Source organism: Ctenopharyngodon idella, chromosome 20 (assembly GCF_019924925.1).
Source record: "Ctenopharyngodon idella isolate HZGC_01 chromosome 20, HZGC01, whole genome shotgun sequence".
NCBI classification, from domain to species: Eukaryota; Metazoa; Chordata; class Actinopteri; order Cypriniformes; family Xenocyprididae; genus Ctenopharyngodon; species Ctenopharyngodon idella.
In genome coordinates, this window is record NC_067239.1 from 24062891 (window position 1) to 24090739 (window position 27849).

Sequence of the window (27849 nt, forward strand, 5' to 3'; positions counted from 1 at the left end):
CAAATGTTAGGACAATCCATACCATAAACAGCATTTAAAATCAACTGTTAGTTTATGAATTATTTATAGGCAGTGCGCAAATAGCCACGCACAAAATTTTCCCCAAACAAGCATACAAGCAGCGCATATATTAATGCCTTTGGGTTGAGATTCAACTAGATTTTACTTACCTCATGGTGATTTCCGCGCTATTTATTCGGTGTTATGTAATTTCAGAGAGTTTACAAAGTTCGCACTTGATCACAAAAGATATGAATGAAACGCCGCAGGACCAGAGTTTGTATCCCGAAAAGTGAAAAAATAAAAATTAAAGTAAATAAAAAAAATAACTGGATCTACATGATCTACCGCATTGCAGCTGTATGTGGATGCTGCAGCACAAAGAAAAAATGTAAGTGAGAATGTAATTTTCTGTTTGGTCTTGCAAGCGCCTGATCATCTAATAGCGGCAACGTGCCGCTGGGATCCCCTTCTACAGCCACAGCTCAGACGCATAGCTTTACTGGGCTACGTCACCACGCAAGGGACGCACAGGTCACGCCCCCATTTGATAGTTTGGCAGGGATTCAGACAGATATGTAATGCTTGTAAAATATTAAGATAAAAGTAAAACTGAATATATGTTATTGTAATACATTATAGTATTATAAATGCACAAATATCGTTTTTTTCGGCAGAAAATGTAATTAAAGATTATATTTAGTAGTGCATCTGATCACGTTCATTCAAGCCTTCAGCATATTAAGAAGTGTATGTCATCTGACTATGACAGTGTGCTGTCAGCTGTTCATAAAATGAGCCAATGGTGTGCTTGCTTTGATGGCAGAGGTGAAGGATCTGATGGTTCATCACAAGTGTTCAAACCTCGCGACTTGATCCCCACATCTTAGTTCCCAGATCAACTACCACTGTCACTCATGCATCTCTGATTCCTATGTGGTATATATGTGTGTATATGTGGCTAGGGTCTATGGTTAAAGGCAAAATGAAAAGGAAATCATTTGAGATACAATATGAAATGTTCGTGTAAAAATCCAGACTTAAAAAAAAGTCTATACTGCCATCTACTGGTGCACTCTTATACAATTTAGTCAATTATTTTCTCCGTCCTACAACTGTATCACAGTTATGCAATTGCTTTTTAGACCATATTTAGTGGTTAATACAGTGTCTAAGTTAATGTCCTTCCAAAGCTTTTTTACTAAAACATATTAACAAACATCTAAATTTTCCTTATATAGGCTACTGCTTTTACAGATTTGATAACTACAGTGTAATTCATTCTAAATTTAATTTGTTTCATATATTTATTTCATATATTGTACACTTTTTGCCATTGAGATGTCCCAATTATTCTGAATTAATCCTATATAACAGTTCTTTATATTCATAGGACTCTCTTTAAATACACGCCACTGTATCTGTCGTTCACCGGCCCTTTACGGGAAATATTTGAAGTCAGTACTTTTCTGGGATACGATGAGACAGTTGTTTACCAGCAGGAAGCGCATGGTGGCTCAAAATGCCGAATCCTCCTCTGAGCCGTATTCAAATCACATGAGGTTTTGTGTCTTACTGGATACATTTGTAACGATAATGTGCAATCGTTTAAAACCTGTTATTACAAGCGATATGTACCTAATATAACCTAAGATAAACAAAATTCGATTTAGCAATTTCTATAAAATGTTTTAAAATAAATTCATCACAAATAACTATGATTGATCCGCCCTTAGTGCTTTAAAATGTCACAGGTACCACGTGACAACGCGGCACCTAAGCCCCGCCCGTCTTTTCATGCTAGTCGTCATTCTATCTACACGCTCATTCTATTTCTATGAACCAATCACAATCCTCAAATCCGATCACGTACACTACGTAGTGACTACTCATCAGTGTGCACGTTTTATATTGGCCAGTTCAGCTGCCGACCAATCAGAGTGCGTTTTTGTACGACTAAAGGTGGCCATATTTTATGCCACCTGGGTTTTGCTTCTAACAGCTGTATTTTGCTACGACTCTAACGTATTTAACAAAATACCCTATATTTAGTGTTTATCACATCATGCCTTATTATCAGACGTGGGAAGAGTTTGCGAGAGCTGCAGAAAAACTTTATTTGACGGACCCGATGAAGGTAATTGATAAATAACCGACTACAAGCAGCCAAAAAGCTGCTTAAGTTGTGTCAAATGTGTTATAGAGCGAATTCGAATTGTTGTCGATACGTTAAAATATAATATCATGTATATGTATGCCTGAAAATATAACTGTCAGCCAGTATTCAAGCCTGATATGTACTGATGCGCTGTATCTGTCTTGTTAATGTTGTTCATTCAGGTCAGAGTGGTTCTAAAATATCGACACTGTGATGGAAATCTCTGTATGAAGGTCACAGATGATGCTGTGGTAAGTTTTGAGCCCTGACTGTTTTGTTTGTGGTCTTGTGTAGATCATGTTATATTCACTATACGTTTCTTCTTAGTGTTTACAGTACAAGACTGACCAGGCCCAAGATGTGAAGAAGATCGAGAAACTGCATGGGAAGTTGATGAGATTAATGGTCTCCAAAGAGACCCACAGTGGATCCATGGAAACGGACTGAATTATTAAAAGGACCTGTTGGGATTGGACAGTTGTTTGTGACTCAATTCGACTGACAATGAAGAGAAACTGATATACACTAGGATGGAGAAGAAGTTTGGTTGATGTTTCACTGTATACTGAGAATGTTCAAGATTATGCTCGTTTGGGGAGCAAGCAGCAAGACCAGAGGAAACATCCTACAAGAGGCTGAAATTTGTGTTCTTATTCTGGAGGTCGGACAACGTTGTAATGGTCATACAGTTGTTTTCATTTGGTCTGCCTATTATTTAACGTTTGGAGAAAGTGGGTTTTAACTGCGACAACATCAAGGGAATACATTTCGAAGCAGGACCTTCTTAATTTCTTAGATTACAATAAAATCCCAGTTTTGAAGTATGTATGACTATGCATGATGTACATTGAACCTAAATAAATGTCTTTTTTTCATCCCATTTCATTTTACTCTTACTTTCTAACAACATTGCAGTCTACAAACATTTAACGAGTGCGTTTAAAGTTAAATTAAAAACTATTATCATTGTTGTTATTTAAAATTTAATTCAAGACTTGATAATGACTTACGATTCAAGACTTACAATTTACTGTTCTCTCAAAATCTGGCTTACCTGTTCAGGATGACCAACCAGTAGTGGTTGAAAATGGCAATTTTTGCATATTTCCTCATAAGAAAATGTAAGGATGTACTACCACTGTTATAAATGTATTAAAAACTTGGCTAGCACATCTTGTCACGCAGAATGTACTTCTTAGTATGCGTTACCACAGTGGAGAAGTATTTTATTTTGTGAGTAGGCCATCCTAAGCAGGTAGATTTTCAGCGCTGTCGTCGTCCGCAACTGCAGGTAACCTTCATCCAAAATATTATTGTGGCGATATGTTTAATGACATTCTGAAATAATTTGTAGTCAGACAAGCGTCTTTTACCTCAGAAAACTCGTTACCCCTTCCCAAAGACCTTTTGCCCGTCTTCGGGTCAGACTCTGCGCGCGCTGCTCCAGTCCAGTCAGTTGTAACGGTTTTTGTCGCGAGTGGGAAAGTGCGCCATTTCAGTCTTTACACACAAAAGCCGAAATAATATGATCAATCACAAGTTGCGTAAGTGAAATGTTTGCCGTTTTAAAAAAGTTTTAATTTGGTTACTTTTTTAAGGTTTTGATTTAAAAAGAGAACCTCTTGTACCATTATCTAACTAAAATCAAAATGTAGTTTTGTGAAATGTAAAAACGTTTGCTTGGTGTGCAGTTAGCTTTACTAAAATAAAACCACCACTATTATCTGAAAAAAGAAAGTAAATAAATTTCACAGAACAGAATTACAGAAATGTGTTTTCCATAAGTGAAAGGGAATGTGCGCAGTGCCTTCGTGACTACATTTCCCATAGTGCATTGGGCTTAATGTTACTGCGTCTTGGTCAACGTTCACAGTATTACTTTGCTACTTATTGAGGTGAGTGGGCATTATGTCTAGTGTTATTAATCATGGCGTTTTTGCATGTTTTAGCTAGTTACTAATATTAATTTACAATAACAGCATTCTAATCGGTTCGTGTGTTGCTATTCCTGATGTTGTTGTAGCTCAGCTCTTATTATCATGAAATAAAACTGATTATACGATAACTTTCTGGTTATACTACTTTCAATAATAACTTTATTATGGTAAATGCATTTGCAAGTAACTTCTGTGCAGGTTGTGTTAGCGACTTACTCATAGTTTCTTTTCTTTCAAGAAAAAGACTGAGAAGAATTTAGCTTGTAACTCCTATAATTATCTAGCCTGTTAGATTAAATTAATTATTATTATTAAGATATTTTTTATAAAAACAAACTTTTTTAATATCATTTAACTGCAGAAAAAGTAATTTGTCATGTGAGGTTATGTTGCATGATATTTTTGTGAATAATTCATAATTAGATCAGCACACATTCTGAGATTCCTATTTACAAAGTATTTACTGTGCATTAGGAGCTAGACAGAGAAAAGCTTTGTCATGCATTGTGACCCACATGTTGTTACCACAGAGCTTTGTCCACCCTAATCGCTGGGAATGTTGTGCAACAATAAACCTTTGCTCCATTTTCGTGCATGCATTAAAATCACATTGCCTAGTGGGTGAATGAAAGGTTACTGGTTCAGATTCTGCAAGGGGTGATCCATGAGCTACCTATCATCAATTAATAAATATTTGTTGCTTCATTCTAGGCCCTTAAACCATGTACATAGAGTTGGCAATTGCATTGGGGCTCGGAGCAGTGGTTGCTCTGGTGATCCTGAAGAAGAGAAAGAATGTCCTGAAAGCTCAGGATGGGTGGTGGGGTGTGGGAGCTTGTCCCCAAGGACCTGAGGATGATAGTATCCACCCGTTTAAAGTTGAGACAACTCCAGAAGAGATTGAGGTAAATCCTGATGTCATCATCAGAATAAAATTTTGCATAATTATTTCGGTGGAGATACTTTTTGGTTTTGTCTTTAGTAAAAGCTCCTTCATATTCTTTAGGATTTGCACCGCCGGCTGGATCAGACCCGCTCCTTTCCTTCTCTTGAAGACAGTCAGTTTAACTATGGCTTCAACTCCAAATACCTTGATAAGGTTGTGTCTTATTGGAGGAATGATTTTGATTGGAGGAAACAAGTGGATAAACTGAACAAATATCCTCATTTCAAAACCAAAATCGAAGGTGAGCCTTAACTTGTACACGGCTATAGAAAAAATACAAAGCTCTGTATCTTGAAAAAAATTCTGCTGATTTGCAAAAAAGCTAATATAATTTAATGATGCAGAGTTAAAAAAGTTTAAAAAAAAAACTTTCAATCATGTACATTATTTTTACAAAAGTGAAAAGATAAAGATTTTTCAAATTATATATGTAAGCAGAGTGTTTTCTGAAAAATGGTCTGAAAAATTTACAGAGAGGTTTGAAAATTTGAGTCTAGAAAAGTATGGAATTTTGAAATGGAAAACATGTAGGAACCCTGTTGATTAGGATTAGGCCTAAAATAATGTTATACATAAGAAAACTGAACAAATAGTTCTAACTTGGCTCAGAGAAAGATAGGAATCATGTCTTTGTGGCAGTTTTTCTGGTGATTTAGGGATAATACAAGACTTCTTCACCTTACAAATGGTCGTCGAAAGCAGAAATGCTACGAAATGCACATCGTGTTTTGTGAGAAAGTGTGACATGCTAGAGCAAAATGGGAAATGTTTTTGGAATCATCAATCAAGGCGGAGCTATTATATTCACAGATAGACATTTTGCATGTATTATAGTACACCACAACAGATTTTATATTTGTTCTGTGTTGTGTTGTCCTCTATAAAAAAGGTATCGATATTCACTATGTTCACGTGAAACCGAAGAACCTGCCAGAGGGAACCCATGCAGTACCTCTGATGATGGTACATGGATGGCCAGGCTCCTTCTATGAGTTCTATGGTATCATCCCCCTGCTTACGGAGCCATCCAGCGCTGATGACATAGCCTTCGAAGTCATTTGTCCCTCAATACCTGGTTATGGTTTCTCAGAGGCCCCACATAAGAAAGGTAAATGGCAAACAACCCAACCCAACAGATTTTTTGTTGTTTCAAAAACACATAGATTGGTCTGTTTTCCATAGAATTCCATTTTTTATGATCATAATGTGTTTCGCACAGGATTTGACTCTGTATGTGCAGCGCACATATTCAATAAACTGATGAAGCGTCTTGGTTTTAACAAGTACTACGTTCAGGGAGGAGACTGGGGCTGGCTTATTACCACTAATATGGCCCAGCTGGAGCCCAAGTATGTATAAAAGCAGTGGTTCTCAACTTTTTTTTGACTCTGAGGTCCTCCTTTGTCCAAGACAATATTCAAAGGCCCTCCTATTTTAAGTGATATGTACCTCTGGTACTTAATAAAAAATCAACAAAACTCAAAAAATTTCAGTTTAATGTTGTACAGCTTTATTTTTTATTGTTTTAGCATTTTAAATATGATTATGTTAAAATAACCCCTAGTGGGCCCCTGGTTGAGAAACACTGTATTAAAGTATTTCATCTCATTGAAATCATTAAATTAAAGTCACATATATTCAATGAAGATAATGAAACAATTTCAAGAAGTACTTTTGTTGTTCACCTTTCCTTTCTTTAGTGCTGTGAAAGGCCTCCACGTTAACTTTGCTCCACCTGCAAATTCAGGCCTTCTCATGGTGTTGTCTTTACTTTTTGGTCGACGATTCCCCAAACTGTTTGGCTTCACTGAACATGATGTGAAACGCCTTTTCCCTTGTATGGAAAAGCTTGTAGTGGACGCTGTGAAGGAGACTGGATATATGCACATACAATCCACTAAACCTGACACTGCAGGTGAGAGACATATTCAGAGTGAATTAAATGGATATAATGTGCATCTTTGAATAGAGTGCAACAGTTGAGTTCCGGAAGTAAAAACTCCATTGATTTTCTCCATAGGGAAATTGAATTTGATCAAAAACTTATAAACCTTTAAAGACAGACCTACTGTGAGCTACGAGGTTGTTAATCCATGGTATTTACTACTACTATCTACTATAAGCCATCAGCCCACATTATTTCATCTTTTAAAACAATCGTGTAGTGCTGTGATTCACCTCGTAGAAGACTGGCTTGGTTCATGGCTTATAACTCTTTAACGAAGACCTTTTTTTAAAAATCCTTATGAGAAAAATGAATGGAAAAAATACTTCCGAAACCAGCGTCACTGAAAAAGGGGGTGGACACTGTTGCACTCTATAGACTCCACATATGAATATGTTGTGATGTTGGGCCATTAAATTATATATTTGGTATTATTGAACACTGAAATTGAATTTTGATTTGAAGCTTGACTGTATTGCACAGGCCGTGGATTGAATGACTCTCCTGTTGGTTTGGCTGCCTACATTTTGGAGAAATTTTCAACCTGGACTGATCATGAATTTAAGAACCTTGAGGATGGTGGACTGGAGAGGTACTACTATTTTTAGTTTAGCTTCATTAAAAGTCAGTGAAATGTGTGTTCAGTTAAATAATCTGTTGATTCCCCAACAGGAAGTTTTCACTTGATGATCTTCTGACGAATGTGATGATCTACTGGACCTCTAGGTGCATTATATCCTCAATGCGTTTCTACAAAGAGAACTTTGGCAAAGGTTTAAACCAGCCCCATGCAAAGTAAGAGAAATACAGGCTTTGGTTTACATAATTTAAAGATGTATTGTTTATTCAGTACTAGTCAATATAGTGTTCCCAAAAGTATTTGAAGATGCTCGGAAGACTTTTTTGTTTCTGTCACTCAGTAAATACATTTTAAAAAATAAAATAAAATAAAATCTTACTGACACTAAAGTTTGAATGGTAGTGCATAATGCAAAATCACTTCATTAATGTGCCATTTCTCTTTCACCCAATAGGCTTCCAGTTTACGTTCCAGCAGCTGTGGCCTCTTTCCCCAATGAATTGATGCACACCCCAAAATTGTGGGTGACACAGAAATACCGTAGGCTCAAGACTTACACTCCCATGGCCCGTGGGGGCCATTTTGCTGCTATGGAGGAGCCGCAGTTACTGGCAGAGGATGTTCAGAACTTTGTCAAGATTGTAGAGAAGAGAAAGAAGAAATGAATAATTCTATGTCATCTTCATGGGACGCTCACAAATGCATCTAAACAGTGATGACCATGAAGTAAAAAACAACCCTTGGACCACAACAAACTAGGTCATAATGAACAAATGTATTACATTTATTTTTAGATAATAGTGCTGTTTAATGCTAGGCATATACTAAACAAAATTTATGTGCCTTAGTTTTATTGTAATTAAATGATTATAAATTGACAAGAGCTTGTTTTTGATATATTTCAGTGTGATTATTTCAGAAGATGCTGAGGTGTTTTAACAGTGTTTGAATAGGACCACAAGATCAATATAATTATGATAAGAAACCGTATGAAAATACTTTACTTTATCCTTTATTAAAGCATGTTTTAAGCACAATTACTGAATCCTAGTGATATGTGGCAATGACTGAAATCACAAAAGACAGTCAGGAAGACATTTTTATTGTTATCAAGACAAATTTTATATCACTTTCTCATTACAAACAATTCATCAAGAAGAAAAATGAGTGTTCATGATTCAAAGTAATGCCCACTAGAGTGGCTATCGGTTCCTCTATTTTGCATTCATCTATTTAAATAAAATTGATCATCGCTATAGACGCTCTGCAGGCCAATGCAACTGCCTCTTTTACACATAATGGAAAGTTCTTGGTGAGAACTTTCACGACCAATCAAATAAAGAGACACTAAGTGAAGGCACACCCAAAGCAATGAAGCTGGTCAGACTCCATTGCTTATGGTATTCTGGAATGCATATTTGGGAAAATAAAATAGGAAAACTTTCATAAAAATAAATATTCTCATAATATTTATATAAACATAAATATTATGTATTTAAATATTTATTTTGCACTAACAATTGTTGTGCTTTCCATATAAAATGTGTTTTAAAAATGTCATAAAAAACAATTCTCACAGTAGAACTCAGTGTTTTTTTCTCCGCATAGGCCCCCCAAGGTAGATTCTCTTAGGGTTACACAGTTTTAGATTGTAGGACAGCATCATTTATAATAGTTCAGTCCCTGCCTGTGCCTTGACAATTTGTCCAGTTGTAGGCAGATTTAAAATGTGCTTGTGGTAATTTATTCCTGCTTTCATCACACAAAGGGGAAATGCATTCTGAATTAAGACACTCTGATGTGGTAATCAATGGAACAATTCAGATGCAATATTCAGTCTGTAAATTCAAGTGCTCTATACTATTAAAAGTTCAGGTGTTTTAAAGCATTTTACACACATAATTCAAGTAATTTCAGGTATGACAGATGGCAGCTCTTCACGCAATTGATCCAGTTTTGCATACTACATTATGACACTAATAATGTTAAAAACAATATCTTGTACACAATGAATATAATAACAGAACATGAGAAATCAAGCTGTTTACATTCTATATTAAAGGGATCATCTGTATTGGACCATGTGATTGGAATGCTCAAGTTACTAAATACCAAACTAATTTCTTATTTCCATACCTGAAATAAATGTCATTATTAATCTAAAAGATTGAACTGGATGGATTAAAAATAGTGTCATTGTTTGTTAAAGAATGACTGAACACACATCTGCTCCGTAGCAGACGTTTAAAAATGACGAGGCTAGGCTAAAAAATTGACGTCATAATTCATAGCTGTCAATATATTTCTAAAGGCGTGAAGATCTTATGAAATGTAGAGTGGTCATCACTCAACTAACCCTTGGGGCCGTTAATTCACACAGGATGCGTACTTGCGTTTGAAAACAAAGGATTGCAATGGAATGTAAGGATGCGTTTAAAAAGTTTAACTTGAAATTGTGTCTTAAAAATATGATGTTCATCGCATGATACGCTGAAAAAACTGGACACAAAGTATTTTTCAAACATCTTTCAAACAGCAAGACGGATCATAACGGAATCGAACTGAATACTAGACACGCGAGAAGCAGCGCAACAATAAAAGAAGTCCATGTTTCTTGCGTTTACAAAAGCGAGACAACTCTACGAAATGGAAAGAATGCAGAGTCTCGAGCGGTGTTGGGGGTAACGCATTACAAGTAACTTGAGTTACGTAATCAGATTACTTTCTTCAAGTAATGAGTTAAGTAACGCATTACTTTTAAATTTACAACAAAATATCTGAGTTACTTTTTCAAATAAGTAAAGCAAATTATTTTTTCTTATTTACTGAGTGACACCTCTCCTGAACCTATGTTGAGAGAAATCGGGAGTGAGGAGAGGTGTTGTGTGCGCTGTGTAAACATGATGGTTATTGTAGTTTTAGACTAAATGTGAGAATGCTTGCAATCTCACTTGCACAAAAATAAATTCAGTATTCCTCGAAATGAATAAAAGTAAGTCAGTCTCCTACGCTGTTGATGTTGTAAACACAGTGCAGCACTTCCGGGTTCTACGTCGGAACGCCAGCTCATTATTAGCCAGCTCCTGCATCAGCAGCACACGCATGCGTTGTGGTGCTCACTTGTACAGCGTCAGCCAATACTGAGCCGGCGTTCTGATGTAGAACCCGGAAGCGCTGCACTGTGTTTACGTCAACAGTGTAGGAAACTGACAGGGAAGAGAATAAATTGTTGAATAAAGTTATTTTTGTTTTGTTTTTGTGCACAAAAAGTATTCTCGTCACTTCAGTACATTAAGTTTAAACAGCTGTAGTCACATAAACTATTTTAACAATGTCTTTAGTACCTTTCTGGGCCTTGAAATTGGTTATGACATTGCTGTCTATAGGGAGGTCAGAAGCTCACGGATTTCGTCAAAAATATTTTAATTTGTGTACGAAGATGAACAGAGGTCTTAGGGGTGTGGAACGACATGAGGGTGAGTAATCAATAACAAAAATTTCATTTTTGGGTGAACTAACCCTTGAAGGGCAAAAACACATTCTGTGTGAAACGACTTATGATTCCACGAGACGAACATGATTCCACATAGGATGATTCTTTGGAGACAAATGTAAAACTGAAACCTGTCACCAGACCAAAATGAGACACCCACAATGAACAAACAAGCAAAAACAAAACTCCAACAGATGCGAGACTTCAACAAACTGTCGACCCAGAGCGCACAACCTGAAAATATAACCGACTACTTGTGTTTGTGAGATTGTGACAGGTTCAGAGAAAGCTCTCATTCCAGTCATAGGCACAATACAAGGACCTAGGAAATCTAACAGCAACTACAAATGGTATGGCTTAGACTGAGGTTTGAATTTGGACTAGACAGCAAAGCACAGAAAATGCCACTATAACATCAAAAACGAATCAAATTGTTTGCAAAGAACTCGAGTGCAACCATATCAATTCATATGCTAATACTGATAATTATGGTCAGTAACCAGCACTGAAGTTTCAATTCTATGCAGTTAGTCTTTATAGTTCTCTTGATACTATAACAAGCATCTTTACTTCTATATCTAAGATCAAATATGTGAATAATATGCTATTGTAACTTTTAAAGAACATTTCTGAACATGACCGTTTCCTAAATAATCATCTATACCAAAATAATATGCAATCTAGGCAAATATAAGCATTTTTTGAGATGTTAAAGTATAGTTAGCCAGGCTCTCTCAATGCAAAGCATCATGGGAATTCAATAGTGGGGAGTCCAGATGTTTAAAAACCATCCTATCAGAGTGGGCCATGCTCCATTTGGGTTAGGCTATGAAACGACAAACTAAAGAAGCAATCCAGTCACAAAACTACATCATACATTCATATGAGGAGGCACTTGTCACAAACAATGGGCTTCAATGAGGTAACTACAGATTAAACATGCATTAGATTCATTATAGCTAATCACAATATGGCACTTCTCCACTGCAGATGACACGATGAAAGTTCACTACATTTACATTTTTCGATACTAGCCATTCTTCATTCGCTGTAAACTTTTAACTCGGTTTAGTGAACACATTGACTGTAGCGCTTTCAAAGGCAAACAGAATGGAAAGGCGAATGGTAGTGAACTTTGGACGAAACAAAATCTTTGGGAGAGAAAAACCCAGAAACTTGAATGGCAGTGACATTAAACAACGAAATATTTGTGCAAACCGCGGTCTTTCTCATGATCAACCATCCATCTTAAACCTGGCGTTCAGTATGCTTTCTTTGATTTGTGCGTGCGTATATCACGACCCAGCAATATTCATCTAAGTAAGTAATCTTGAGATTAAATTTAGGACATGTAAACTAAAAGATTTAGTTGTGTCACATTAACTCAGCACATCTCAATTTGTTTAACAGTATCTCAAACACAATACGATTTTTATGACAGACCACTGACATCATAAAGTATCACATATAAACAGGACAACCCCTCACCTCCATCGCTGGCGGTTCAGGGCACAGCGTACCAGTTTTGCAGAGGGCCCACGACACAAACCACAGCTTATGGACTTAGGGTTCTTACCCAATGTAGCAGGAGGGAACAGTGAGATTTTGTAAATTTGACATCTTAACAGATGTTGTCCTCCTTGAGTCTGTGGGTAACTAAGTGTCCCTTAGGTCTTTCGCAGTGTGGGAGATTTCACAAGGCTGTTTCCTGTAACGTATGGGCCAGGTTACAAGTTGGCTGGGCGGTTATCTGTTCTCCCTCCTCTTCCCTAATCTTGTCTTCCTCTTTAGTGCAGGCAACACCGTTGATCTCTTTCTGGGCCATCTGGTAAGGCTGGTGGTCCAGAACTTTGGACTATAGCACAGAAAGTGACATAAATAACCATTCATAATGAAAGTAGGAATGTTGTAAATGCAACTAGATATTTTGTAAGTGATGTCTACTAAGCATTCTAGTGAGTTACCTTGTCTTCCAGTGGGGTTACACAGCATAGTTTCTCCTTGTACCGTTGGGGCAGAAAGAACAGCAAATTGCCAAGCACAGGGTAAATCGTACCTGGGTTTAAGTCCTTCTCCTTCCATGGCCCTGAGTGGACACAAAGCACAATATATTTTTTATTATTTATTTATTTATTTATTTGTTTGCAGCATAATAATCAGTGTTTTTGTTGTAAACTAAAACAAAAACTATTAAAGATTGTGTTCGGTAACTGAAATAAAATAAAATATAAATATTAGATGAAGAACTTAAACTAAAAAAAAACTAGAAATGTTGCCTTGCAAATGAACTGAAATAAAAAAGTTGAAATAATAATAATGACTAAAAATTAAACAAAAAAAATGTAAATGTATGTAAATGTAAATAAATGTAAAATGACAAAAGCACATAACAAAATTATTGAAACTTAAGAGACAATAAAAACTGAAAATATAAAAATAAAAGATAATTCAAAATTGTAATAAATACTAAACTAGTATATAAATAATACAACAATACTACTGCTAATAATGTCATTCTAGACCAGGGGTTTCCAAACTTTTTAGTACTACCCCCTTATATAATGATACTGCTGTGAGGGACCCCTTTACTAAAATATAAGGCATCTATATATTTTTATGTGGTCATTTTTCTTTATTGTATGTGCAAAAACAGTAATGTTTCCAAAAATAAATGATTAGCTTTATATGTCATTGTACTAAAGCAAAAATAAACTATCTGGAATATATTTACTTTGTATACATTTAACAGTGTATCTACCCAATATTAGAACAAAAGAGTAACAATTTCAAGTTGAAGTGTTTAGAAACACACTTTACCTGTGAGAAAGCTGACCAGTAGTCCCACCACCACAACCGTAGCAGAATTATGAGCACTGTACCACATGTATGATAAAGAGTACAGAGCCTGAACTCCAGTAGGCCTGAAAAGACAAAAAGACAAACTAAATGTGCTGGTTTAGTCTGTAATATAGCTTTCATTTTTGAAAAGGCTTTATGAATTGTAATCAGGGGCCAACTGCACTATGCTACAATGTTAAAGTCGGCATGAAATGGAAGTTACGATAGTCTTTTCATCCTTATTGTGACGTATATATGTAGGGCAGGACTTGATTTTATCCAGTTGATTGGATGGTTGGATCTTTGTGGTTTGCTATTGCTGTGATGTCATGTGAGTGACAGTTTGTCCCACCCTTGAGTAAACACGTCATCATACTTCAAAAAAGTTATGACAAAGTCTTAAAGATTCAAGATGACTAACCTGTATGACCGAAGCTAAAATAATCTTTTTTTTTTTGATTGGTCTAAAGTAATCAAGCAGGAAATGGGTTCTTAAGCACCATTACTTTCTTATAAACACGCACCTGGGTTTAGTTGTGATGAGTGTCGTCATGACAGCTGTTGTCATGTTTCCTACATCAGGTATGATGGTGCCATTTATCACAGGTGGTGCAGATGCAGCCACTCGTGAAACAAAGCTGCCGATACCGATCCAGAAAGCCATGATCAGCCCTGATGCCAGTCCAACCAGAGCACCCTGAAACAGTTATTTTAAACTGTAATAAAATTTCACAATAATACTATTTACTTTATTTTTTATCAAGTAAATACAGCCTTGATGAGCATAAAAATCGTATAGACCACAAACTTTTGAACAGCTGTGTGCTTTGTTTGAATACTTCGCTTTTTGACTTACAGTGGAATTGGCCCAAGGGAAAAACATCCCAAGACAGAAAACTCCAAGAAGAGGTCCTCCCACCATCCCAAATATACTGAGTGCTGCCTAAAGGTGTTAACAGAGGGGAAGAAATCACATAGAGATAGACAGAAAGATTATGTTAACTATATGATCACATTTTACTAAATTACACCTCAAATTTACTTGTATTTATCCTATTATTATATCCATGTTCGATAATCATGGACCTCACCTGCAGAACAGAGCCCATTAAGGATGCAATGTACGCCATGGCTAGACACACAAGCCCATAGCCAATAGCTGTGGGGGAATATAATCACAAAAAAAAAAAAAAAAAAAAATCACATGATCCCAGGATGAGCTTTCAGTTTAGTAATGTTGTTAATATCACTGTACTAGATCCAGGAACATAGGGAAAGGAGATGGACCACACATAGAAAAAAAATGAATGCATGAAATCAAAAGCTATGCCTATCAGATAAAAATTCCCTTACCCAACATTTTTGATAACAGTGTGGCACGAGCCTCCGTCATGACAGGGACATGTGGTTTAATTAGGTCCTCCATGGTAACCGTTGCCAGGGAGTTGAAGGCAGATGAGATTGTGCTATAAGATAAAAGCAAACACCATTTAAATTAAAAAAAATGAAAATTACAATGAAATTTGTTTTAAGATTATGCCAGACGAATTGTTATCACAAAATATACCTGAGAGCTCCGCTAAACAGGCAGGCAACAAACAGTCCTGGTAAACCAGGAAGATCTCTTAACACATCCATTACAAAGTACAGCACCATCTACAGAGAGAGAGAGGTGGAGAGTGACTTTCTCATGATCCCATTAATCAAATTAACATCCATTACTACTTAAAAGTTTGGGCTCAGTAAGACTTTTTTTTTTTTAAGAAATGAATACTTTCAAAAAAAAAAAAAAACACAGACAGGGTAAGCGTGGCATGTGTGGGACGGCTGGGGATGGGGATGGATTTTGGGACCCTCGGCCCGCAGCACCGCACCTTGATAGCTCGTTGCAACATGACACTGACGGGGGTCTATCCTATGCCATGGCCATGAGGGGAATAGAGGCAGCTTTATAATATCTTATTATTAATAGCTGTATCAATATTACCATTATTAATACTATTATTATTATTATTATCACTGCCATTGCAACTACTACTATTATCATTACTATTAATGGCTGTATCAATATTACCATTATTAATATTATTATAATTATTGCTATTACTGTTATCTTTATTTTTCCTCTTCCTGATCCTTTAACCTCCCCCTCATTCCGGATGAAATGAGTATATTTCTTAATATTTATCATTACTACTACTGCTAATACTATTATTACTATTTGTCATTTCTTATTAATTGGATTTATCATTATTATTATTATTATTGTTATTATTATTATTATTATTATTTATTAATACTGTTGCTATTGTCACCTTCCTCATTTTTTGCGTGTGATACTATTATCATTATTACTATTATCTTCATCATTATCTTCATCATTATTATTCTCAGTTTTTTTTTTTTTTCCCCCTCCTCTTTGATATATATTTTTTCTTAACTTATGTCTGTTGTACTTTCCTACATGCTCCTTTATTCATATATTTCCACTCCCACACCCAGTTACACTTAGTTATACACACACACACACACACATACCCAAATCATACTGGCTGTTATGTATGTTTTGTTGGTCTTTGTATTTGTATTTTGCATTTAATTTCTTTTCTGTAAATATTGTAATTGTCTGTTTGCATAATAATAATAAAAAAAAAAAAAAAGAAATGAATACTTTCATTCAGCAAGGAATCGAATGCATTAAAGGGTTAGTTCACCCAAAAATGAAAATTCTGTCATTAATTACTCACACTCATGTCGTTCCAAAACAGTAAGACTTTCGTTCATCTTAAGAACACAAATTAAGATTTTTTTAATGAAATCTGAGAGATTTCTGTCCCTCCATTGACAGTCTACGCAATTACCACTTTCAAACCCCAGAAAGATTGTAAAGATATCATTAAAGTAATCCATGTGTCCCAAGTGGTTCCTCATTTTTTTTTAAAAAAACATTATTTACCACTTTATTTACAAAATATCAATCTCAATCACATGCATGTTGTGTTGACTTGAGAGCACACGTTGGCGTGTGAACGCACGTTGGAGATTAATATTTTGTAAAAAATGAGGGTAAGTAATTAATGACAGAATGTTCATTTTTGGTTGAACTAACCCTTTAAATTGATCAAAAGTGACAGTATATTTATAATGTTACAAAACATATCTGTTTCAAATAAACAGCTGTTTATTTGCTGTTCCTTTGAACTGTCTACTCATTAAAGAGTAATGATGGGTAATTATTCTGAAAATTCAGCTTTAACATCACATTAATAAATTACATTTTAAAATATATTAAAATAGAAAACAGATATTGACAACATTGCTGTTTTACAGTATTTTTGATCAAATAAATGCAGCCTTGGTGAGTATAAAAAACGTCTTTCAAAAATTGTTTTAAAAATCTTACTGACTCCAAACTTTTGTACAGTAGTGTATATTCAACGATGGTGTGCTGAATAACAGTAAATTATAAACTCACACACAAGAGAATGATAAAGGGTATAACCAGGGCCTAAAACTAACTTTTTGCCACACCTGCCAATGGCCAGTGACTATTTTTTTTAAAGATTAATCAAAGATTAATCCTTATTAAAGTTACAAAGGTTATTCAGTTAAGAGCAATGAGTGATTGTTCTTTGTCTTTTGTTGTTTGATTAACATCAAAAACAGACGACAGCTGGAATATTAGGCTGCTGTCACTTTAAGAGCTAATGCATGGATCCAATATACTTTTAGACATGCGTTTTATTTCTTGTGCACTTAAGACATAACTGACTATGTTTACGAGGATACTTGCCTGTATGAATATTTCAGTTCAAGCAAAAGAACAATGAAAGACAGCTCAATTCATTATTCGCGCACTGTCTGAGGCACAAATTTTAGATTCTGCGCACAGAAAACTTCCCACACTGTGCGCGAGTAATGAATTGAGTTCCCTTTTGCGTCTTCTTGAATATTCACGTTTGAATATTTAAATTGGCAAGGCTTAAATTTTCGTGACTGGCCAGTCAACTGTCCCGACTGGCGATTGACACCGTTTCAAATAGGCTACTCGCCAACACAGATTTTTACTCGCATTTAGCACTTGGCGAGTGTTAATTTTAGGCCCTGGGCATAACACTTTTAAGAAAAAACTCAAAAAATTGTTGCATAAGAGTTAAACTAAAAAAAAGAAGAATATTTTATATGATTTTTTTTTTTCCAGACCTGGTCATTAGTTTTGACGTAGCCCATATCCAGGGGGCTCTCCTCCCCATATCGAGCGTACATAACAAGACCCATTAAGCAGCCCAATGTGAGCACGATCTGTTGGCATGGAAACACAGCATAGCAGGACCTGGAGAACAAAACACCCCAAAAAACACTTCAAAATGTACTGGCCACTTTATGAAATCAAATATTAACCACCAAAACACACATAATAATAAAACATGTCACTGTGGTGCTCTGAAATCATAGAGTTTTGTTGCAGTAACTTAATATAACAAATGCACAAATGGTTCATAAAACAAGTTTACAGTTTCAAGTTCTATTGACTTAACCAAAGTGAGGAGTTTTCTTACATGATGGCCTCATTCTCTGTGCGGGAGCTGAGGTATCTCTGGACCTGAGCCTGATTCACTCCATACAGGGCCAGCATGAGGAAAACGCCCCCCACTCCTAGAGTCCAAAATGTGTGCCTTTCTAAGGGGTCAGGGTTCAGGCTGCCACAGGAGACCACAAAACAATGAATGTAAGCTTCATTTGCAATTCTGGTATGTGGATCAGTGTTTGTTAGATAATCTTAAAGGAACAGTCGAGGTTGAGAAAATAATGACAAAACTTTAGTTTTTAGGTAAACTGTTCCTTCAAGTCAACTCATATCTGAAACAAAATGATATAAAATCACTTCACTCACTCAAGCCCTGAGATACGGCTGCCGTTTTGTGCTTTCCTCCATACTTCGGCGATGCCACCAGCCTGGTGGGTACCTACCACAATCACTGCCAGCTGCCCTGCAAACATCACGATTGTCTGGAACACATCTGTCCAGATCACTGCTTTTAGACCACCCTGGCACAGAGAAGAGAGGAACAGGTGAGTTATAATGTAGATTACGTTCAAAGGATTTTTTTAATGTCTTTGAAAGAAGTCTTTTATGCTCATCAAGGCTGCATTTATTTGATCAAAAATACAGCAAAAGCAATAGTATTGTGAAATATTATTTCAATTTAAAATAATTAATATAATGTTAAAATGTAATTTATTCAAGTGATGGCGAAGCTGAATTTTAAGCTTCACTACTCCAGTCTTCAGTGTCACATGATCCTTCAGAAATCATTTTCATATGCTGATTTGGTGTTTAAGAAACATTTCTTATTATTAATGTTGAAAACATTGCGTGGCTTCATATTTTTGTGAAAACAGCAATACATTTTTTTCAGGATTCTTTGATGAATAGGACAAAATTTATTTAAAATAGAAATCTCGTGTAACATTATAAATTGATTAACTAATTACTTTTGATTCACTGAATGCCTCTCCAACTTACCAATGCTGTATAAAGCGTGCTCACCAATCCCATGGCTAGTACTGCCCCCCAAAGGTCAAAACCTGTTACTGCGATCACAAAAAAATTCAAAGAAACAAGAAAAAAACATTAAATAAACTACTGATTTGATATACAGCGACATGCATTTCTTGTAGTGCATAAATAAATAAAAAATCTCATTTACCTGCATTTAGTGCAAGTGCGGGAGCATACAGAACAACTCCCATATAGATAACCTGCAGAAAAATACATAAATAGACAGATTTATGCTTGCTTTTCTGCAAGCACAATAGATTGCTAACTTTTTTCTCTGAATTTCCCCATCTAGTAACTGATAGTTTTGAGAATCATTACACTTTATATCCACAACGCTGAGTAAAATATTGTCCATATCAATGGGGGGGGGGTGTCAGAATAGACTTGTAGGTGCAAGTTCAAGTTTTTATATTGACAATAGGGCGTCTTTGTGCCTAGCAAAACTGGAGTAATGTTACTTTAGATTATTAGATAATACTCCTACAGGTTTTAATAACTTGTTGCACAACCAGGTGCTGCACATAACTCACCATCTGAAAGATGAAGGTCACAGTGCCACATATCCGAACACTTTGACTAAAACGAAGCTCCAGATACTATGAAGAGGGAAAATAATGCAATTTAATACAAACAGTGTATAACATCATAGAGCAGTTCTAGGTTCAGTTGGAAGACTGCAATTTACAAAAATGACAAAATTACATTCAATCAACATTGATAATAATAAGAAATGTTTCTTTAGCACCAAAACAGCATATTAGAATGATTTCTGAAGGATCATGTGACACTGAAGACTGGAGTAATGGCTGCTGAAAATTCAGCTTTGCCATCACAGGAATAAATTATATACAAAATATATATATTAAAATAGAAAATATTATTAAATTGTAAATATATTTCACAATATTGCTGTTTTACTGTATTTTTGATCTTCTTTCAGAAACATAAAAAAAAAAATCTTGCCCACCCCAGACTTTGGAACGGGAGTGTACATCTTATTTACTGTCATAAACTGTATATTTGATGCTGGAATGCTTGATTTTGGTTGGTCAGAATTCTGCTGTCAAATATTTTTGTATAATGTTGGGGTTTATTTTGCTATGATGACTGATGGCCATTACAATTATACATTCTGAGACGACAAGTGAGTTTCATGAAACACTGCAAGACAATTTTAATGAATATCAAAGGTTTTTCCATGAACTTTCCAGTTGTTTAATGATTACTGGATAAGGATTTTTAAAAAGACTAAATCACTAATGAATCATTCACTGACTGATTTGTGTTAAAAAAGAACCAATTTCTATTCTCAAACTGTGGCATAGACTCCAGTCTCTCAAACAAACAATGCAGTGAATTTCTAAAGTGTTACCTCATAGGCGCTGCTAAGTCGGAGCCGATAGAAAACCGGTATGAAAATGTGTGCAGGGATGAGCAGGCCCAGGAAGTAGGAGCAGCCCAGGAACCAGTACTGCGTGCCATGTGTGTAAATCTCAGATGGAGCACCCAGGATGGCCACCGCTGATTGAAACGTGGCCAGCAGTGAAAGGGACACGGGAAGGCAGCGCATACTGCGGTCGGCCAGCAGGAACTCCTGTGTGGTCCTCTGGCGACCCCCTGAGAAGGCATAGTAAAGGCCGATTCCAGTGGAGGCCACTAGCAGCACGGCGAAAATTATATAATCCACTGTGCTGAAGTGCATTCGAACTACGTCCCCCATGATGCCGTGAGGTGTGGGGAGGAGCACACAGAGCGATGTGGCCCCTGGATGATCAGTGATGGGTCAGTTAATAGTTGCCCATTGGGTCATCATGAAGGACTGCCGGTGACGTGCTGTAAAAAATTAAAAGACTGTTTAGGCAAACATGCAAACAGAATATCCAAGTTATACTGATTGTCTAGATTTACTGATTAAACATTCTAAAAACAGTTTATTTTACAGTGTCTTTGTTACACTTGTTACATGTAGTTACTATAGTAATTACTATAAATTGTGCTTAATTACATACAATTAACCTAAACCCTAATCTAAACCTATAGTAAGTACATGTAGTTAATTATTATTACTCACTACTTAAATGTGTAATTACACTATAACAGGCAAAAAGAAACATTTACACAATATGTGCAAAATGGCTTAAAACACACACAATATATTTTAAATCACAATTTTGTTGCACTCAAAAATAAATGCAAGCTTGCAGTCGATTGTGAAGGGGCGTGGTTTAATGGGGTTAAATGAATGAAGAAGTCCAGCATATGTGAACTTATCTTATGTGTAAGTCAGTATGTGAAATACTGTTGCCAGTTTCTTTTATAATATCAGTAGCATTTCGAGAACTGCTGCAAAGACAGAAATGTCACTAGAGTTAAAGCTGAAAGCACCGTTGGCTCACTCTCCGCTTGATTAAAGCTCTACATTATGTTTTCTGAGCTGCTGGTAGGAGGCCTTAGGACACAGCATGGTTTTAGCAGTCCTATTCGACATAAACAAAGGTTTAATAAAAAACCCAGAAGACACCTCATCTATGCTAAAGATTAATCTGATTCTGATTGTTTTGTTTTTTTACATTTTTGCCACTCAAAACTTCCAAATATGCAAGTATATAATTAAAATCATTTAAAAGCTATGCAGTCTCATTCTCACTATTCCACGAAGTTCCAGACACTGATCAAAACAAAATAAATGAGTCTTAATGATCCAAAAGAAATAAAAAAAAATTAAATTAAATTTAAAAAAAATAAAAAAAACACCAGTTTATCAATCACACAACCCACTGGTCTTGTGAGGCACATCATGAGTCATCATGTGACTTAGAAATCTCTTTTTAATTTAATATTGTGCCTCTAGGGCTTCTTGTCAATTCAAACCAGCTTACACACAACTAGTCTAACATATTCTGACATTCTGTAAGGTTCAAGCTTATTCACACAAACATGTGCTGAATGCAAAAAGCACTGTGGTTTAGCGTATTCAGTCCAGAGGAGTCAGACATGACTCACGGGGAATGAAAAAAAAAAAAATGTAATAATAGGTGATGCTGATGAAATAGTAAGCCACACTATGCACTATTCACACTATTACATAGCTTTATTCCATCCAAGAATGTGAGCATTAATCTTACATGAACACAGATACACTTGGGGTCAGTATGTTTTTGTTTTTTACAGAAATGAAGCAAGGATGCATTACATTGAAAAACATTACATATTAACCCCCTTTATCTTCTGAACAGTAGAGTAAACCTCAGCAGTGATCAGAAGGGAGAACTATTTCACATTATTGAATGTTTCCACTGTTTAAATTCATCTGCACACATTCAGTAGCAGGCAGGTTACAAAGGATCCCGTAAAACGGTTAAAGGTCAAACATCATACTAAACTTTCTTGCAACTGTGTAAGTTTGCTAACTCATTTACTGACTACAAGTGCAAAATCTGTAAATTAGTTGCATACAATGGAGCCACAACCCTGTCCTGTCCAGTGGGACAATGCGTCCTATAATGAGAAACCATGTGGTTCTAGTAAGCTGCAGAAAATATGGTATTTTTCATTTTGAGGTAGAGCTGCACGATTCTGGATAAATTTTTTTTTTGTTTCAAATAGAGATCACGATTCTCCCACGATTCTAAACAGACAAACTAAACAAAATAACATGTAATTTACTAAAGGTTCTGACAAAATGTTAATTGCCTGCAGTCTATTTAAAAATGTTTAATCAATTTGAATTATTTAAAAAAAAAATCGTTTTGAATGAATGATTCAATGACTTACTCATGAATACTTCACTTGATTCATTACTGGATGAATCAGCATTTTTGAACAAATCCCTTGAATGCATGATTCAATGACAAATTTACCACATTTCATCTGGTGGTGTAACAATGTAATTACTGCGATCATTATTTGAAGCACCAAGTTACTTTCAAATGGTGATTTGCTTTTTTGATCGCTACTACATCAGTGTTTATATCTGAACTTTAAACTTTTATCCCAGTACTTCTGTGATAACTTGAACATTTGTACACTCTAAAAAATTTGGGTCAAATATGGACAAACCCAACCGTTGGGTAAAAATGTAATTAAAAAATTGAACACAAAAGTTGGGTTTGTCCATTTTTGACCCAAATGGGTTGAAACAACCAAGCATTTTTAGAGTGTAACAGACACAACCATATAATGTTCAAAAGAGCTGTTTCAAATCTATACATGATAACTGCTTTCCATGGGTCAGCGACAGCCCAAACACAGATTTGAATGTTCTGGTGTGATTTTGTCAAAGGTTTAATAGACAGGCAAATTGTTGTCATTTAGGAATAAGATCGCATGGGAGATCACAATCTTTTAACGATTAATCGTACATCTCTATTTTGAGGTGAAGAATATATATATATATATACACACACACAAAGTGAATGAATTGGTACTCTGACAGTAGGTGAGTACTTTGAACAACCATTTCTCTGGAATCTGAGCCAATAGTAACAATAAAAAAGATCAGCATTACTTTATTGTTTTATAGGATTCGATAGTCAGTTATTTACAGTATATCAAGCATAAAACTCAGGCAAGAGCTCAATTCAAGATTCACTTTGTGTGATCAAAGCTTGTGTTGGCTAGTTTGCTAAAAGATAAGTCATGTGTGGCATGATAAGAACATGAGTATAAGACTCTGACACTGTAGACTCTGTAACAACTCAGATAACAACACCACACAAGAGATGTTTGGGCTGGAATGGAGGGATTCACACCAATGTAATCTTTCTCATTTCTTATTTGAAAGGAAAGAAAGGACAAACTGGTTCTTATCTGCTGAACAGTGAAGAAAATGCAAGGACACACAGGCCAAGATTTGTCAACCCTTCTTCCCTGTCACGGTGGAAAATAGCTTGGGTTTTTTAGTTCAATGCTTTAAAAAAAACAAAATCTATGATGGATAAGAAATGAAATTTGATGTATCCAGGGCAAAAAAGGAACAAGCCTGGATCCTTTCTATGGTCACGAGGCTTTTGATGATCAAACAGTGGGATAATGGTGCAGCAAAGTGTCTGTCTGATTCTCCTTAGCCTCTATGATCAAGCCCTGCTCCTGCATTTGAACTATTAAACACTGTTTATGACTCAACAGCCTCACAACCCATTGTACAACACAGCGTGCCCTGATTCAGATGATTAAATAGTAAACATCAGCTGTTCTAACCATCCAATCAACTAATAAACCAACTGTCCCATTATTTGTGCTAGTTCAGCATGGGTGCCTCTAAAATGCATCACTTTCTAGTACCAAAAGAGTAAATTTAGCCTGAAGTACAACTTTCCATTTTCAGCTCTAGTCTAGTTTATTTTATAATAGTCTAATCTTTTATATTATACTTTATTTTGATTTCCATAACAGGTTCTAATTTCATAATATAATAATATGTTCTAATTCATAATATGTTCTAATATTACATATGTCAGAAATTAATTCTCACACTGCCACCTGAAGGTACAAATCATATATGCAGTACATCTCTAAAATCTAATTAATATTTCAAACTGAAAATAATAATAAGAATAGCTAATCAGATGTATCACTGATAGACATGGCCCTACAATTATATATGAATACAAAAAAATAAACTATGATAATAATGACAATAAATAGAAATAAAATTAATACACAGCAACTTTAACATCAGTAATAATAATAAAAAGCAAAATTAATAAAAAAATATAATATAATATAATTAATACTTAATAATATAATATAACACTTTTAGAGTCATATATAAAACCATAATAATCTCTAGCTAAAATCAGAAAACAGGAAATAAAACAGGACAATGATAATGAATAGAACAAGTTTTGACATGAATTATAGTACTGGTGAAAAGTAAAAAGCTGTCACGCTACTTAAAATACCAAGCTCACAGCATGCCAGAGGGCCAACCGACATGATTAACAATGCCTGAAAAGTCATTGTTTCGCCACCACCAGGATTAGCAACTTGAGAGAAATGGACTACATGTAAAATGCCAAGGGGATGAAAGGGAATATTCTGTCATCATTTACTCACTTGTGTTGTTCAAAACCCATAAGACTTTAACTAACCATGAAACCCAATGCTGTGCCTATAATTACTTATTGACAAAGTGTTCAGACAAAAAGAATTGGTTTCTGATTGCCAAATATTTGTGGAATATCCATAGTTAACGTGTTGCAGTACATTTCTGGTTACTCTGCTGGACAGCTGTGTGAACTTAAGTGAAACTGACTTCATATGTCTACTAAAATGGCCAGCTGGTTAAAAGAAATTGCAGAAATGTTTCAGAAAGTAAAGTTAGTTCTGAGAAAAGATATTTTGTTTACAGATGCCAAGGATCACTTTCCAGGACCCCCCTTCGCTATCCAGTCCTGGCCCCCCTCGAACACAAATAATTACTATCCGTGTTCTACCACTTCTAAATCAAGCAAAAGACAAATAATGAGTAAAGAAGAATGTAACAAACACAGTTGTTCACAGTTGTTTTACTAAATAATAAATTACATTTTGGTTTGTTTTTCACCAAATCCTCGCCCTCAGAATACTTGGAAAATACACAGCATGAGTCCTATTGGATCACTCTGTGATACTTTTGAATTTTTTATGTATTCATTGCCATTATATCAATGAGCATGAACAGGACATTTCTCATTTTGAGGAAGTGTTGCAAAAGTACCGACTTCGATACCAAGTCAGTACTGAAATTTTAAAAATGTGAAGCTTTGAGCGCTGTTGAGTGGACCCCTGTGATTGGCCATGGTGTTCATGCACTCAACATAGATGACTTTTGACAACACTATTTTGAGGTCTGGAAAAGAAACAAGGTCACATGGCATTAGAACAACACCAGGGTGAGTAAATATTGCAGTTGCTCAGGTATGCACACATGGACTTTATGTAGTCTTGTGTGGTCTGCGTATAATGCTTGATTTTTTTTTTTAGTTCTTATTTAACTCTTTTGTTTAGCCTATTTAATATAATCTAATTATGTACAGTTTAGTTTTTTAAGTCTTGCATCCTGTGTTTGTCTTATGTAGCACCATGGTCCTGGAGGAACACTGTTTCGTTTTCCTGCGTACAGGCTGTATAGAGCTGAAATCACAAAAAAAGCTGCTCTGACTCACTAAGGACTGAATTTTCATTTTTGGGTGAACTATCCCTTTAAACTTCTCCATCCAACAAAACGTTAATTGGGGCTGTATATATATATATTTTTTTTACAACAGCTTATGCAACCTGATGTTCTAAAACAATGTGGCTGATTTGGTTGCATTAACTTTACTGTTTAAAGATGTCAGTCAATATAACGTGATAAACCCAAGCACTTCCCCATAATGACAGCCACTTACTGTCGCATTAATACATAATGACAAAGTAATGTCCTGGCCACTTTTTTAATTATATTGAAGGCATATAATTGTTTCTCACAAGTTCACACTTATGTATTTCAAAATAAAATAGAATCTGGATTCTAGCTAAATAATATGGGGCTGAAATGAATTATCTTACAGGTAAAGTATAGCTATAAATATTCACATGAAAACAGTTCTACAAACACTGACATGTCGCGCGACACCATGACATTTCCCTATGAGATTTAATGGCGGGATTCAACACTTTTTAAAATTATAATCTAATCACAATATAACAAAAAGACATTTGATGTACGTAACATCAGAGAAAATGGCGTTTAGTTAAATGAAAATCGTTCACTATTACCGCTCAATGTCTCTCAACCCACGCGAGCAACAGAGCCACGAGCTCGAGAAGGTATATATTGCGCGTGTGCTATTGAGAATAAGCGGATATGTACATTTGATTTCATAGTCAGATAAGTTACAGATTTAACCCTGATGTAACGTAAAGCTACGAAAAGCTGTATTGCTGATTGCCATTACGCGTTTACTGTGGATGACTGTCCTTTACATGCAATCAATAGCTGCGGAAAATACCACGCTGCTGCCTAAAGGAAATGACATGCTGATGTAAAAGGGTGACACCATTTCGTCACGAGAAAACACAACGTGCGCAACCCAGTAAAACATATACAGTAATAAGTGTACACTGTAACGCAAGTAAATAGAACTCTCCCATTATAATAAACGAAGCTGCCTACGCTGCAGCGCGCAATGTGCGCTTGCCTTTTAAGACAGCGTTTTTCAGCGACTTTATCATTCATTCTGCTCAGCTATCATGTATTATCTTACCTTGGTCAGAGTTCATGCGATGAATACTGAGTAATGAATGGAGGAAGGTTATAAGTGTCGGTTCAGACCACCCCTACTCTCCTTGACATCACGGCAAAGGTTGCAGCTCCATAGTTGATTCACATGTGCTTCTGACGTCACGCTGGAACGTCATCATG

General features: G+C 35.7%; 3 protein-coding genes across 3 annotated transcripts; 2 read left to right on the forward strand and 1 right to left on the reverse strand.

Annotated features, from left to right (window-relative positions):
• Positions 1-1910: 1910 nt before the first annotated feature.
• srp9 (signal recognition particle 9) lies at positions 1911-3038 on the forward strand. The gene is made up of 3 exons (XM_051873939.1): positions 1911-2137; positions 2341-2409; positions 2486-3038. The coding sequence occupies exons 1-3, from the start codon at positions 2066-2068 to the stop codon at positions 2603-2605; spliced, it is 261 nt and encodes an 86-aa protein (XP_051729899.1). The 5' UTR covers positions 1911-2065; the 3' UTR covers positions 2606-3038.
• Positions 3039-3929: 891 nt separating this feature from the next.
• On the forward strand, positions 3930-8603 carry ephx1 (epoxide hydrolase 1, microsomal (xenobiotic)). Its single transcript, XM_051873938.1, has 9 exons — positions 3930-4053; positions 4807-5000; positions 5102-5282; positions 5931-6149; positions 6261-6390; positions 6742-6956; positions 7470-7578; positions 7659-7781; positions 8021-8603. The coding sequence occupies exons 2-9, from the start codon at positions 4818-4820 to the stop codon at positions 8229-8231; spliced, it is 1371 nt and encodes a 456-aa protein (XP_051729898.1). The 5' UTR covers positions 3930-4053; positions 4807-4817; the 3' UTR covers positions 8232-8603.
• Positions 8604-8651: 48 nt separating this feature from the next.
• Positions 8652-27849, reverse strand: slc5a6a (solute carrier family 5 member 6a). The gene is made up of 16 exons (XM_051873937.1): positions 27692-27849; positions 20833-21293; positions 19991-20056; positions 19609-19660; positions 19425-19492; positions 18792-18946; positions 18457-18597; positions 18101-18230; positions 15465-15553; positions 15251-15363; positions 14989-15056; positions 14754-14840; positions 14422-14594; positions 13877-13980; positions 13024-13145; positions 8652-12914 (listed from the first exon to the last, which is right to left on the reverse strand). The coding sequence occupies exons 2-16, from the start codon at positions 21178-21180 to the stop codon at positions 12753-12755; spliced, it is 1878 nt and encodes a 625-aa protein (XP_051729897.1). The 5' UTR covers positions 21181-21293; positions 27692-27849; the 3' UTR covers positions 8652-12752.

What these genes read in the sequence shown, in the direction of transcription:
- srp9 (XM_051873939.1), top strand. Translation starts at nt 2,066, where the DNA reads ATGCCTTATTATCAGACGTGGGAAGAGTTTGCGAGAGCTGCAGAAAAA. An exon ending in ATTTGACGGACCCGATGAAG is followed by an intron (nt 2,138 to 2,340) that starts GTAATTGATAAA and finishes TTGTTCATTCAG; the next exon opens with GTCAGAGTGGTTCTAAAATA. An exon ending in AGGTCACAGATGATGCTGTG is followed by an intron (nt 2,410 to 2,485) that starts GTAAGTTTTGAG and finishes GTTTCTTCTTAG; the next exon opens with TGTTTACAGTACAAGACTGA.
- ephx1 (XM_051873938.1), top strand. Translation starts at nt 4,818, where the DNA reads ATGTACATAGAGTTGGCAATTGCATTGGGGCTCGGAGCAGTGGTTGCT. An exon ending in ATGGCCCAGCTGGAGCCCAA is followed by an intron (nt 6,391 to 6,741) that starts GTATGTATAAAA and finishes TCCTTTCTTTAG; the next exon opens with TGCTGTGAAAGGCCTCCACG. An exon ending in GAGGATGGTGGACTGGAGAG is followed by an intron (nt 7,579 to 7,658) that starts GTACTACTATTT and finishes ATTCCCCAACAG; the next exon opens with GAAGTTTTCACTTGATGATC.
- slc5a6a (XM_051873937.1), bottom strand. Translation starts at nt 21,180, where the DNA reads ATGGGGGACGTAGTTCGAATGCACTTCAGCACAGTGGATTATATAATT. An exon ending in CGCACTTGCACTAAATGCAG is followed by an intron (nt 19,493 to 19,608) that starts GTAAATGAGATT and finishes TTGTGATCGCAG; the next exon opens with TAACAGGTTTTGACCTTTGG. An exon ending in ACTGGTCAGCTTTCTCACAG is followed by an intron (nt 13,146 to 13,876) that starts GTAAAGTGTGTT and finishes GTGTCCACTCAG; the next exon opens with GGCCATGGAAGGAGAAGGAC.